The sequence below is a fragment of the Mugil cephalus genome, chromosome 4 (genome assembly GCF_022458985.1).
Source record: "Mugil cephalus isolate CIBA_MC_2020 chromosome 4, CIBA_Mcephalus_1.1, whole genome shotgun sequence".
Lineage (NCBI taxonomy): Eukaryota > Metazoa > Chordata > Actinopteri > Mugiliformes > Mugilidae > Mugil > Mugil cephalus.
This window is the reverse complement of record NC_061773.1, coordinates 27,025,255-27,038,442: the sequence shown is the minus strand read 5'-3', so window position 1 is coordinate 27,038,442 and position 13,188 is coordinate 27,025,255. Positions and strand designations below refer to the sequence as shown.

General features: G+C 44.4%; 1 protein-coding gene across 14 annotated transcripts in view; it reads left to right on the top strand.

The window, feature by feature from the left end:
• Positions 1-13,188, top strand: part of foxp1b (forkhead box P1b) — a 157,603-nt gene that overhangs the window by 120,859 nt on the left and 23,556 nt on the right. For 12 of the 14 annotated variants that reach the window (XM_047582820.1, XM_047582822.1, XM_047582825.1 and 9 more), the window contains 2 exons: positions 3,499-3,649; positions 9,839-10,028. In XM_047582820.1, the coding sequence (XP_047438776.1) occupies positions 3,499-3,649; positions 9,839-10,028 (341 nt within the window). The remainder of the gene's footprint in view (positions 1-3,498; positions 3,650-9,838; positions 10,029-13,188) is intronic. The other 2 variants (XM_047582827.1, XM_047582826.1) reach the window with 1 other exon arrangement.

Here is a 13,188-nt window from a genome sequence, read left to right as displayed (position 1 = left end):
TCCTATGCAACAAAGAGATGACCGCTCCTTGTGTAGGACTTCAATGGGAGGCAGAAACATATAAATCTGAGAGGCTTTTTCGTGGTAATTAACATGGAAATGGCAGAGGAAGAGCATGCATGTAATTGTGAGATATCAGTGCAGAGAGCACTTCCAGCTTTTTTTTTTTTTTCCCCCTTTCTTGCTTTCTCTCCCCGTAGTACAGCGGGGCTCGCTCGTACAGCATTAATGCGCGTTAATGACAGGCGGATACAGGCATCGCTGTGGACAAACCAAATTATTTTTATCGTGCAGCCAAAAGAAAGTTCAAAGACAATCTGGGAATTTCTCGCTCTTGTCCCCGTTGAGTTCCATGTTTGGAGAGCAAAGGGAGCCCCAGAAAATTAACGTTAAAAGCAGACACACACACATCCACGCACGCTCGACACTCACACCCGTGCATGTGCCGTGTGCTGTCGAAGCTCCCAACTTCAAAGTCGTAGCTCCCTAATTAATGAACTGCGGGCTTCAGTTTGGACAAGTTGTGGCGTGATGCTCCCATAAATCAACATGACAGCAGAGCTCCTCGGCCTCAGATAGGACCTGTCACCGAGTCGCATCTGATGTAAACAGTTGAGGAGCAGGGGAGAAAAGAGGGATGGGGTGAGGAGGGGAGGGCGAGGAGGGGAGGGAGGGGGGGGCAAGGAGGTGCAATTGATCAGTTGAATGGAGCATGAGAATAAAAGAAAAAACTACTTTTGAAGCATATTATGTATGATCACAGGAAATGGATGCAGCCTCAAGAGGCTCTACCCCTCCGCCGATGTTTTCTTTCTCTTCCTATCGCGCTCTCTCTTTTTCCACCCGCGTTTCTCGCAGCCATGAAAAGACAGAATAAGAATTATGCAGTGACTCCCCTGTGGCTCCCAGACAATAACCCCCTGTTGTTGCTTTGTGCCTCTTTTATTTTAAAGACATCAAAATTTAGTTTTTCAAAGATCTTTAACTTTATATTTGAAGCTCGACAATAAAGGCCTGCCACTGCCACTCTTTATCATTTGTCAGGGACTGTATTTTTCTCTCCCTCGTGCCACTTCTTGTTAACCTCTTATTTGGTCTATTGGGTCTGGGCTTTTTAATGTGTCTGCATGCTGGGAGCGCACAGGAGCTGCTGTCAGCTGATGGGACCAGAAGAAGAAAAAAATAATGTGAAAGGAGAGAGTTAAATTCATTTGCGATACTTGATTTTCTTTCTTTTTTTTTTTTTTTTTGATTCTGAAAAGCTTCTATTTATTTAGCGTTTTGATGAAAGACATTGTTCCTCGTGAACCGGCACCCCCGTTGCACTATTATCTTTATCTCAGGCTGTCAGGGAGGAGCCGGTGAACAGAGCCACTAAAAGACATGAGAAACTCCTCTCACACTGATGGAAGGGACGGAGCACAGAGGATCACAGGCCACCTGCATCCTGAACGTTCATCGCAATATTCTCTCTGTTTCTGTGGATCACACATGAGAAAGAATGTAGTTACTCTTCAGTTATTATTACCCCCCCCCCCCCCCCCCTCCCCTCCTGTGCATGTTCCTTCTTCCCCTGATTGATCCAATGAGACGACTTCGCCTGCTGTAATAGAGCAGCGCTGCCCACAGCTTTATTTTTAGTCGAGCCAGAGCAGGAGCAGGAGCAGCACCAGTGCTGGGTGCAAGAGCAAAGGGAAAGGAACAAGCCAGTGGACTGGGGGGTGGGTTGGTGGGTGGAGGCGGAGGCGGCGGGGGGTGGGGGCCCGTTTTATCTGGCTGTTTCAGAGTCGCCAGCCAGTGACCTGACTGCCATGTTGCACTGAGACCTTTTTTGTATGCACTCAATTGTGAGAAGTAAACAAAGTGGTGTATCCTGTGTTTGGTAAAAGGGTGCGGTGCACAGCTTGGCAGCCCCGCCGCTGCTTTTAGTGCCCCCCTCTCCACCCACTCGCTTGACAACTGGCCTTGTGTACTCATAAACAGACCTGGTGTCCTGTCGAGCCTCGGCTTATTTCTGTCAGAAAATACAGAAGGTGTCGCAACGGATCGTTTTTTTTTTTTTTTTTTTTCAATTGGCGACGAATTACAGAAATGTCGTCGGATGGAAGAGCTGCTGAAAGTCCCGTCGCTCCCTCCTCCGTGCCCCTGTTATCTAAATAACATCTCTCGTGTGTTTTGACTCATAGGAGATTGGGGATATTGGATCATTTCCTTCTATTTATTATTCTGCCTCTGTCCATCCTTTTTTTTTTTTCCTTTGCTGTTTTCTTCTCCGCTCTCATATCACTTTTTCGTCCCATCCGAGTTCACACGTTTCACTTTTCAGAGCCAAAAAAATTTGACCCCTCCTCAAATCTGTGAAAGTCTGTGCGAAGGACACACAAGTGAAATGCAGGAAGATTAACACAACAGCTCTGTCTCAGTGGGCCGCTGAACACAGCTTGCTGCGCTGGTTGGGGGATGAGAGTATCCCCGAGCACAGCGCCATGCCTGGGAGAGTTGTGAGAGTTGCTAGGGTGGTTATTAAGCACTTTGATTTAGTCACACGTTGTTTGCTGAATTATGAATGGCTGTAATTAAATTCCTGTGGCTCTTATTATGAATGATTAACTATGTTGTTTCATTGTTTGTCATTTTACTCCCGACTCCTCGTTAATTAAGAGAGAGGGAGATGTATACGCTACCTGTCTTAAGTGGGCCTACACCAAACCCCCCCCTCACTACATTTATGAAAGTTGCTCACGCTCATATTCTTCTAAAGTGTTAAATTTTTACCAGTGATGTTCGAAACCACCGATTTTCTTTCCGATCCGATACTGAGTAAAATTCATCGGCGATACCGATCAGATACTTTGTGTAAATACACACTAATGTGTCCAGTTAACCTAAGAAAAAGGTTGTGTATTTCAAATCATAGCTTCATAAAGATACAAGACATCAGAGTAATTTATTTATTTATTTTAAACTCTGAAGTTTATTGAGGTAGTGGCCTCATTTACTATGTAGCCGAACTAATACAACAACAGAAAAACCAAACAATCATACAAAATGTGTGAAAATGCTGTTTCAAACCCTGAAAAAGAAATAAGTAAAATAATAAGACCATTAGAATAAATTATTACTTAACTGTGGAGAGCTGCTATAAAATGAAAACTCATAAATGCCTCGTATTCTGTGTTGTGGTTTAACCTGAGGTGTTTCACAAGGTTTGTTGTGTTGCCACAACTCAATAGTTTAGTTACTTTCCACTGTGTTTCTGCGTTACCTCAAATGACTGTTGAAAGTATCGATATTTTAGTTTGAGAATTGATTTTATAGCGTAAAGACCTGGTATCGGAGGTATCGATATTTCAGTATCAATCCACACATCACTAATTTTCACAGGCATGAACTCTGTGACCCTGAAGTTAAAATCTAGTGCGCGAAGCTGAAATTTATCGCCTGCACATTTGCGCTGGCTGATCGTGTGCCTCTCCCTCTTTGTGTGTGTCCCGTCAGCAACAGGTGTCAGCACAGCAGTTGGCCTTCCAGCAGCAGCTCCTGCAGGTCCAGCAGGTCCAGCAGCAGCACCTGCTCAACCTTCAGAGGCAAGGACTGCTCACCATCCAGCCCGGACAGACCGGCCTGCCGCTGCACTCCCTCACTCAGGGTCAGTATCAGCATGCAACACTTCAAAGCTCCTTTCTTTGTCGTAACGAGGCTCAGCAACAAAACCGTGCATTCATTACACTTCAGTTTGCTTGCATGCTTTTTCTTCTTCGTTTTATCCCTTTTTCTGGGTAAACATTTGATGCATCTGTCCGTCATTAAATGACTGGTCCTGTATCTAAATATCCGAGCTGAACATAGCTTAGAGCTGCATATTTAAAATAATTCGGGTTAGATAATTAAACTATCGAGCTCTAGAGGAATCTAGAGGAATTACTCAGCGCTCATTTTAGCCTCTATTTGTGGCGCATTTTAAATAATTGTTGCTCGCTTTCACATGACTATTTTTAGTGAAACAATCTTCGTGAAATCAGTGTTTTGCAGAACTTTCGTCCCGAAAGAATCCGGCGGAAACGTTAGATTAAAATGGTGCCACTGGATAGTTTCACTCCACATCTCGTCAAACATTCATGAGATTCCAGTGACTGACTACCGCACCGAGCTATTTGTGGCATTTGGAAATATTATCATTTTTAACAGGAATCTATTTTAACATCACAGCTTGTGTGGGTGTATTACAGTACACTCAGAGCAGATTGACCTGCCACTGCTATTCCCCTACTACAATACATGTGCAAATTTACCTAACCCAAGAGAACAATGCACCTCTTAAGCATGTAACCACATACTGTACGTACAACTATCCCAGGACACACCTCTGTAAACCCTCTATTGTTTACTAAAGAGCATCTTTATATTTTTAGACCGGAGTAAAGCTTAGTTTACTGCACGCCTGCAGTTTGATTTCAGCCCAGACTTTAAAAAAGTGACACATCCCACTGTTTCAGATCCACACTTTGTCCTTGGACTCATTGTCCTGTGTCTGTGATTGGCATCCTGGTGGCAGCCTCCTTCAGCCTGGAGCAAGACTGAACCTATTGTTCGTAAACTGCCAGTGAACTTGTCATTGTGCAACCGCCTGTTACTCGATAGGGAGTCAATACTTGTTGTTTGGCCAAGTTTATTTCTTTATTTATTCTTTAATGTTTTGTTAAGGAGCGGCCACCCCTCGTGACAAAGACGGCGTCATGAGGTTTTTAAGAACATGACATTTACTATTCATTCCCAGCTAAGACAAACAGTTTTGTAATAACAAGATAAAAAAAATGGGAGGGTTTTTTTTTTAACGGGGGGGGTGCTTAGGTAATAGGCAAACACAAACACGGTTTGTACAGTGGTGTTATTGTTTGGACTGGGTATGGAATCACTCATCCGCTCACACAGACGATTGCCAATGGCACAGGCGTGAGGCTCGGCTGTGTTGTGAGTGTGCTCTGCTGAATCGCTGTGTGTCAGATGTCTGGCAAACACTCACACACCCCTTGAGTAAAGCATCGTAAGAGTGATACGGCTGTGTACTGTACTTTTGATAAATTTCACAAGAGGCTCAGAACATCCTGTTTATTCTGTGTCATCATCAAATACCTGCGAGACGTCTCATCGAGAGAGGGTGCACGTAGGGGCTTTGTATCCGGTTCAGTTTATCTTTGGTACTTTCTCATGTTGTGTCAGGTCTACTTGTTGCGTGCATTAACAGGAAGTTTGCACATATTTCTCCCTAAATCGTGCATACAGTAGATTATCATAACCCATGAGGTTATACCTCCCGAGGAAGAGAGGGAAATACTGACTTTTAATTCAGTGGATTTCATTTTTAATGAGGAATTATGCAACTTAAACAATGTTAAAAATAAAATCAAATAATGTGTTTACATGCATGACAGAAAATATACAGTAGGAAGAAGCCAAAGCTTATAACTTTTTTCAGCTTTCTTATCACCTCAACAAAACAAAAACATCAGAAAGAAAAATTCACAAATGAATAATCACCAATATAACACACAAAAAAACAGTGCAATCAATAGACTTAAACTTCTACGTGGATCAAATACAAGATTCTTAAAACATATACCAAATAACAATAACATCGAAATGAGTAGCTGAATCTTTCCCTGTTCCAGTTTGTTAAACCGGGTTAGTTTTGCCCCCTCGAAAAAATCCAGCGACGGTTCAGCCTCCGACAGATGTTACAACACTTAGGCCAGTGCTCCGGGCCCCCGGTTAGTCTCCCTATTCTACACATTTTCTGCTTGACTGTTTGAAGTTATTGATGACCTTTCTGTTTTCCACATCACTAAACCCTTTCATGCATCGGCGGGCCGGGCCTATGGCGCTCAGATCTAATCTGCAATATTCTCGCTAGCAGTTAGCGCTGCGTCGGAAGTGATGAGTTGATCTGCTCCGGTTGAGTCCCAGTGATTATGGCTCCAGACTTGGAAGCGGTAAATTGCTGTGACTTTTTTTCTTTTTTCTTTTCTTTTTAAACCGATGACTTTTATATTTTCATTTGGAAATGTAGATATCAATATAATTAATTTTAAAAGGCCACTGTATGCGTTTTTTTTATTATTTTTATTATATGCTGAGACAATGAAAGCAACAAAAGGGTTTTTAAATAATAGTGCATCTGTAATTAAAGAGAAGAAGGTGTGCTTCTCGGGTTCCAGTTTACAGCTCTTGTGCCTAGTTTTAGCCGAGACAAATCACCGCTCTCGTTGTGCCAAACCGACGGACTGAAGGAATGCATCTGAATTAGCTTTTCAAAAAATTGATAGCACTAATTAAGTATAAACTTGTAGATAGCGGTTTTGAGTGAAAAACAATTGCTCACATTATCTGGAGGATAATTTGTTTCCGTTGTCGTAAATTCTTTTGACATTAATGTTCAAAGTCTTGGAAGCAGCCCGACTGTATCTGTTATAAATTACAACAATGTGTTTGGGGAGGATATAACTCTCATAAATATAAATTTGATCCAACCCTCCCCCACTTCCCTCCCCCGCCCTCACCCGCCTCACAAAAACCCCGTCCTCTTGACCTGATAAGTGAGTCAGGGGTTCTTTGCTCAGGTGCTTTTGCATGTTTTTTTTTTTGCGGTAAGGTTTGTGCACATCTCGGCTAAAACGGACCTTCGCCCTCTGAGGCTGATCTGCCAGAGAGTGAGTTCTTATAGCGGCACAACATCATTTAATCTGTCCGAGAGAGGCCAGTGGGACAGTGACAAGACAAATTTGTCGGTAATGTGAAAGCAAAGAATGTGGCGAGCCATGAAGTGCTCACAGAACAGCAGCACATCGGGGACAGCGGCGGGTAATGCGGCTGACCTGTCAGTGATTGATACGTCCAGAGCTGGGCTACTGGTAATAGTTCCTGCAGCATTGGGACAGGACATATTTCAGACCTAAGGGGTGCATATCAGCAGGCCAGTGATTACGGCAACATAAACAGGGGTGCACTAAAGGTCCCAGACTGACGGAACAATAAACTAATAGCGATGTCACTGTCCCCCCATGGCACCGGCACTGTGTGTGAGAAGTAACAGCGCAGTTTAAAGAGCCCGGAGCGCTGGGGGCCATTTTTTATTTGGAGGATGATGGCCTGCAACTGATGTCATTATGAACCTTAAATCAACTTTCTGCTTGCTTGAACATGGTCACCTGGGTACAGCGGGGACAAGGACAGGAAAAGGTTGAAGAGCTCGGCCTGTCTCGGTGCCAGAGCTACCTGCAGAGGTAAAATTGAGTTGGGAGGCCGGTGATCAATCAAGTGTCCCAACAACATACATTTTTTAAAGTGCTTGTCCGTATTTCCCAGTCGTAATGAGTGGAACAGTTGTGTTGAAAAATGGAAAGAGGAAAGATAAACCAATCCGCCACTTAAAGGATGGACAAACTGGGGATCCAAGAAAAAGGATTTACAGATCAGTGTCATTACGTGTCCCGCAGTAATCTTATGTGGAGAAGCTCAATGCGTTTTGTCCAAACAGCGAAATATAATAGCCGCCGAGACATTTGTGTAATGATATTTTATTGTCATTTATGTGGAATCATGAGCCATAGCTGTTGTTGAGTTTGAAGAGGTTAGGGTTAGGTGGGAGAACCGAGAGGGACGAGGCGAACGGAGGGCAATAAAACTACAGAGCAGCTCCAGAAAGAGACAGGTTGGTCCCACTCCGTTACCTCCCTCATCAGGCCAGTCTATCCGCTGCGGTTTCATCTGAGTAAACAGTGGTGTTAGGGTCACCAGGACTGCTGGGTAATTGAGCCAGTGTGGGCTGCCCTGTCAAGCACATCGGCTAAAAATACATCGCCCACTGTCACCGGGCACCAAGTGGGGGGAAAATGATTGTTCCCGCTGTCGGAGCGCAGGACACTCGCATCACCGGTGACCTTCCTCTTCTAAAGCAGCCGTCATGGAGGAAAAAAAAAAAAAAAAACTTTTGCTCCAAAGTGTCCACAACAATGGAGCCTTTGATAATGCGACTGGAAATCAACAAGCGGGGGATTAGCATGCTATAACACAAACCAGCAGTATTAAACATGTTTAGCCTGTCACGGACGTGCACTTCGATTAGGGCACATCAAGGCGCTGAGGAGAATAAGGGGGAATGGAGGCGGACAGAACAGAGCGAGTGTGTTGAGATATTCGAATGAGGAAAGACGCTCCTTGGAACGTGGAAAGGTTATTGATTTGTCCTGCAATCATTTCCTGCTCTTTGATATGCAAACGATCTAGTGTGAATTTACAGCAATCCTATCAGACTCATTTCACAGTTCTTAGCCTCTGCGTCTCTCTGGAGTCCTCCGCCTCATTAGGCCAATGTTCTCCATTACCAGCATAATTAAAATCTTTAGTAGCTTATCAAATTAAAAATATTTTTGCTGATCGTATTGAGATCTTCACCTCACAGTTATTTTTTTTTATTTTTTTTTTCCACAACAGGAATAAATTAAGACTAAGCATTTTGCACACAATGTATTACAATCTGGTGCTTGAAAGGAGCACTTCTGGTATCTATAGAGCTGGTGATGAGAAACAGGGAGGGAGGGGGTGAGGTTGGGTGGGGGGGGGGGATCCGCAGAATATAAACCCGAGTAGATAAGCATGTGCAAATCATCTTTCATTTGCCAGTGCTCATTTTGAGAATGGATTTAATTAATTGTAATGTTAAACGAGTGGTCTTGCCCATTTGCTCTGTGGTTAAACTCACCACATATCCAAGGGCCTTTTTTTTCTTTCTTTTCTTTTCTTTTCTTTTTTTTTTTTCCAGCGTGCTTAAAGCATGTGGCTTATTTAAGCTCCGCTTTGAATCCCCATACAGTACACTAGGCTCTAGGCTCACCCATATGCACAATGTTTTGACTCCTCCAAACTCTTGTTTTACACATCAGCTTTACCCTCATTTGTGTCAACGGAACGCAGACTTAGTCCAGAACAGTCACACACACAATAGATGGACACACACACACACACATATATATATATATATTGTGCACCAACAAAGGCTCTCTTCTCTGAGACATGGAAAGCCGGGTGCACAAACACAGCATTATCCTTCTTCATCCCGAGTCTGGCCCTGGGTGTCGGTATCACTGTCACTCATACGGGCAGGAAAAAAAAAAAGAAAAAGCAAAAGAAAAACACCCGCTATGTGGATGTGTTTCCAGACACACAGAGGAGACACATCTTGTGTCTTCAAGGGATTTTTTTCCCTTTTTTTCAAAGAGCTATGTGAGCTGCAGTGGGCTTGACTTGTTAAATGAGGTTTAAGTCTTCTGTGTCAATTGTAGGCGGTGCAGAGCTTTAAGTATTTTGCACATTAATGCGCTTTTGAGAATATTACCCCAGGGTCCTGTTTCTCAAGGAGACCGGGGTGGGATGTTTTCTAGTGTTGCTATTGTAAACTTTTTTTTTTCTTATGTTGTTGTGTGTGTTCTGCACATCTCTGTTGTTGGGAGAAAATGATGGTGATTATTCAGATTTCATGCCTTGTCTGGATGTTAATTATTTACTCTGGGCATGAAATTTGCGTGAATGCCAGGGATTTGTGTATACAAACACGCTTCAGATCACAGGGAAAACGGGAGGGAGAAAAGGAGGTGGCGGAGAGAGAGAGAACGAGAGAGAGAAGAGGAGAGGAGGAGGAGGGAGCTCGGTGCATCACCCTGTAGTGGAATATTTTCTAATTAATACTCGGCTTTGTTTACAGATGCTTTGATTTAATTAAGCGATGAAGAAGAGACTTGGATTAGCTGTTAATTGATTTAATTATCCAATTTGTTTGTCTCAGGCATGATTCCAGCAGAGCTGCAGCAGCTGTGGAAAGAGGTGACAAATGCTCATGTGAAGGAGGAGCACAACAATGGCAGCAACAACGGCCACCGGGGCCTTGACCTGTCCTCGCCGGCACCGCCAAAGAACCCCCTCCTCAACCAGCACGCCTCCACCAACGGGCAGTACATGAGTCACAAGAGAGAAGCGTAAGTCCTTCCCTGTATCTGCACGTGTTTTACAACCAGTGCATGCGCAGAAAACACCTGCGTGTAACAACAAGAGCTGTTCCTGCACAGGTTACGATTCCTTTATACTTTTAAGGTTTTACTGGGAGTTCATGGTAACACGTGGAAGGAAAGCTGGGCTGTGAAGTAGGAGAAAAAGTCTCGCTGTGACTTTCGCTGCATTTCCTTGAGAACATTTAGAATTGCAGTGTAATCCGAGCTCTTAAGGGAAAACATTTCCTTGTGTACTAGGAAACTGTTGACATTCACTCATCAACCTGTCAGTTTAGAAATAAAGAAAACACACAAGAACAATAAGCTGTTATGTGCCTCGAAAAACAAAATCACTGGGTGGATTGTATTTGCAAGATCCTGGTGTATAATCTACGGGAGATATTCGCTCTCTGAGCCGTGCATGTGTATCTTAAGGAAGGAATTCATTTGGCATCTTACACATTTGCTTGTTTTCTTGCACCAAAGCCTGATCTTTGAACTGCTGGCGAGGAGCCTCCAGGCGCCATGAGCTCACTGCGTAACATCTGACTTGTGTTTCAGTGATCAAAACCTACGCGTCATTATGAAAGCAATGCCGATGAAAACATGTTTAGCGCTGCAAACCGGGCTTTTGGAGGTGAAGAGGGGGCTGCCTGCCGGGAGGGACACGGGAGGTTGTGGAGAGGATCGGAGTGACACCAAGAGGAAATACTAATATTGGCTGATTGAGGGAGACAAATGGAAAGCAGATATTGGTTTTAAATATATTCATGACACACAACCTTTGCGGGCTTATCCTCTTTTCCGTGTTTAAAATTTCCAATGCAGCAGCCAGTGGACAAAAAAAAAAAAAAAAGCATCCACGAGCTCCCAGTTCTTCGTCTTCTTCTCTCGTGCAGTGAAAGACAAATCTCAGGGGAGGATATTGACTCGCTGGCTCCATCACACGTTGTCGCGAGCGAGCAAACAAGGTGAGCAGCGGTGGCAGGAAGAGGCGAGAGGAGAGGCTCCGGCAAAAAGGGCTCCATGAAACATCGGAGAAGACATAACGCGAGGAGCTGGCAGCCCCCTCCGCCTCCCGCTGACTGTCAGAGATTAAAGAAGATGTCAGCGGCAGTTTAACACGAGCTTAAGTGAAGACGGCAGTCTCGGTCTGAATATTCTCACAGTATCTTAGATCTGTCAGAAAAGCGAGCAGGTGATTCTCCACCACCTCATCCGTTCAAGGAAGTTTCAAATGCGCAATTACTAAGAAAGATGACTGATACAACAAAACATTCATTATTAAATACCGGATGATGCCAATTTAGATCCACGCAGCCAATAATCCTTTCTTGTGTTAATTTTGGAACGCTTAAATCACACAACTATCAAGAGCATTATTTCCCTCTTTTGATGATGCAGACTCAATTCTAATCTGACTCCGCGGGAAGAAAAAATGAAATATTATTAAGTATGATTATTCTAAGCAAGACTCTGAGAAAAACGCCTGTGTTATAATCCAGGGATTTGAATAATCAGGTTGAAGATAATGGGCTGGGCCGGCCCGGGCGTAAATAGAGAGCATCCACTCATCCTCCCAGCGCTGAACTTAATGAACTTTTAATTGATGCGGTTTCGCGAGTCCTTTTGTCATGCAACAGAAACAAGCCTCTCTGCTGATGGGCCTGTTTTCCCGACTGGCTTCAGATTGGTTTACAGCAGGCCCTAAGTACCATGTAGTTAGTTTCATGTGTCATATAAAATCTTCCCAGGCACAACGACGCCTGCAACTAAAACCTTAAGTGCATCCACAGGAATCACTCACCGGCTTTGCACTTCCGTCTTAAGGAAGGAGGAGAAATTCAATCACTGCCGGCTTGACACACCGAAGATGAGGCACGTGTTCCTGCTTTTAGTTGTTTCAAAGAACACTCTGGCAAGACGGGCTGAGATTTCTGTTTGTCTGAACAACATCCCAGATATGACCAGTGCCTGAGTCACTCAATCTGTCAGCCCGCGTTGTTCCCCAGCCCACGAACTGTGATGCATAGATAGAGATATACCCCTGTGAGCCAGGTCATCTTTATTCAATGATTTGCTTATTTAAATCAAATGTGCCTGATCTGTATCTGACACAAATTCCCAGTACAGTGCTGCATCAGCTTTGTAAAGGGAGAGGAGGGTGGTGTGTGTGTGTGTGTGGGGGGGGCTCCTCACAAAGCGCTTGGCCCACTTTACTTCCCAACAACCATCAGTAACCACAGCTCAGGGACTGTAACATAGCAATCTGTTAAGGAGATAAATAATCAGATTTGGCACAGCTCTCCCATCTCTCTCTGACTCGCCTTTCATTTGTCTTACATGAGGAAAAACAAATGATAATTAAATCATTTAGGGTAACGCGTGCAGTGGCACCGGAAGGAAAGGATCCAGTGTTAAGGCCGGGTTGGTTAAAGAGCCCGTAGGCAGGGTGGTGGTGGTGGTGGAGGAGGAGGAGGAGGAGCCAACACACGAGGGAATCGGCTGCTGACATCAGGGAGAGTGTTGTGACTGGCTTCTCGCACCGTGGCCAGACTCTGACCTTGCAGGGTGGACATCAATCTCCCCGCCTTCGCTGACGGACCGAGTCCGTCAGCGCAGGACGCCGTACATCTCGCCTTGTTTACGAACCCATCAAAATAAGTGGGCTAGAAAACAACTGGCTCACAGCTGTCGAGATCATCTTCATTTGCTCTCGTCTGTCTTCACATAAACACCGCGCAACACCTGGAAGGTTGAGGCGCGGCCTGTCCGGGTCCACAGGCTGCTTTAATGTTCCTGCTCCTTCTAAAGGAAGCCTCATTCCTCACTGTTACAAGATCATTAGAGTGTTCTTCCCCGCGGCTGCCTGACAATAATAACATCCTGACAGACCTGTCGTGGGTGCAAGTCAAATTTAAGACAACGCAGAGAGCTGCTGCTTCTTCTTCGTCTTCTTCTTTTTTTTTTCTTTCCCCCACCCGCCCATAACACGTTCTCAAACGGGAGAAAACCCCATGAACACGACACTCTTCTCCTATTACACTAATGTAGCTCATTTGGTTTAAATTCTGTCATTTACTACTGTTTAGCCATCCACCGTTTAAAAGGGCTCTTCTGCCGCCAGCCCCTCGTAGCGTTTTGTGCT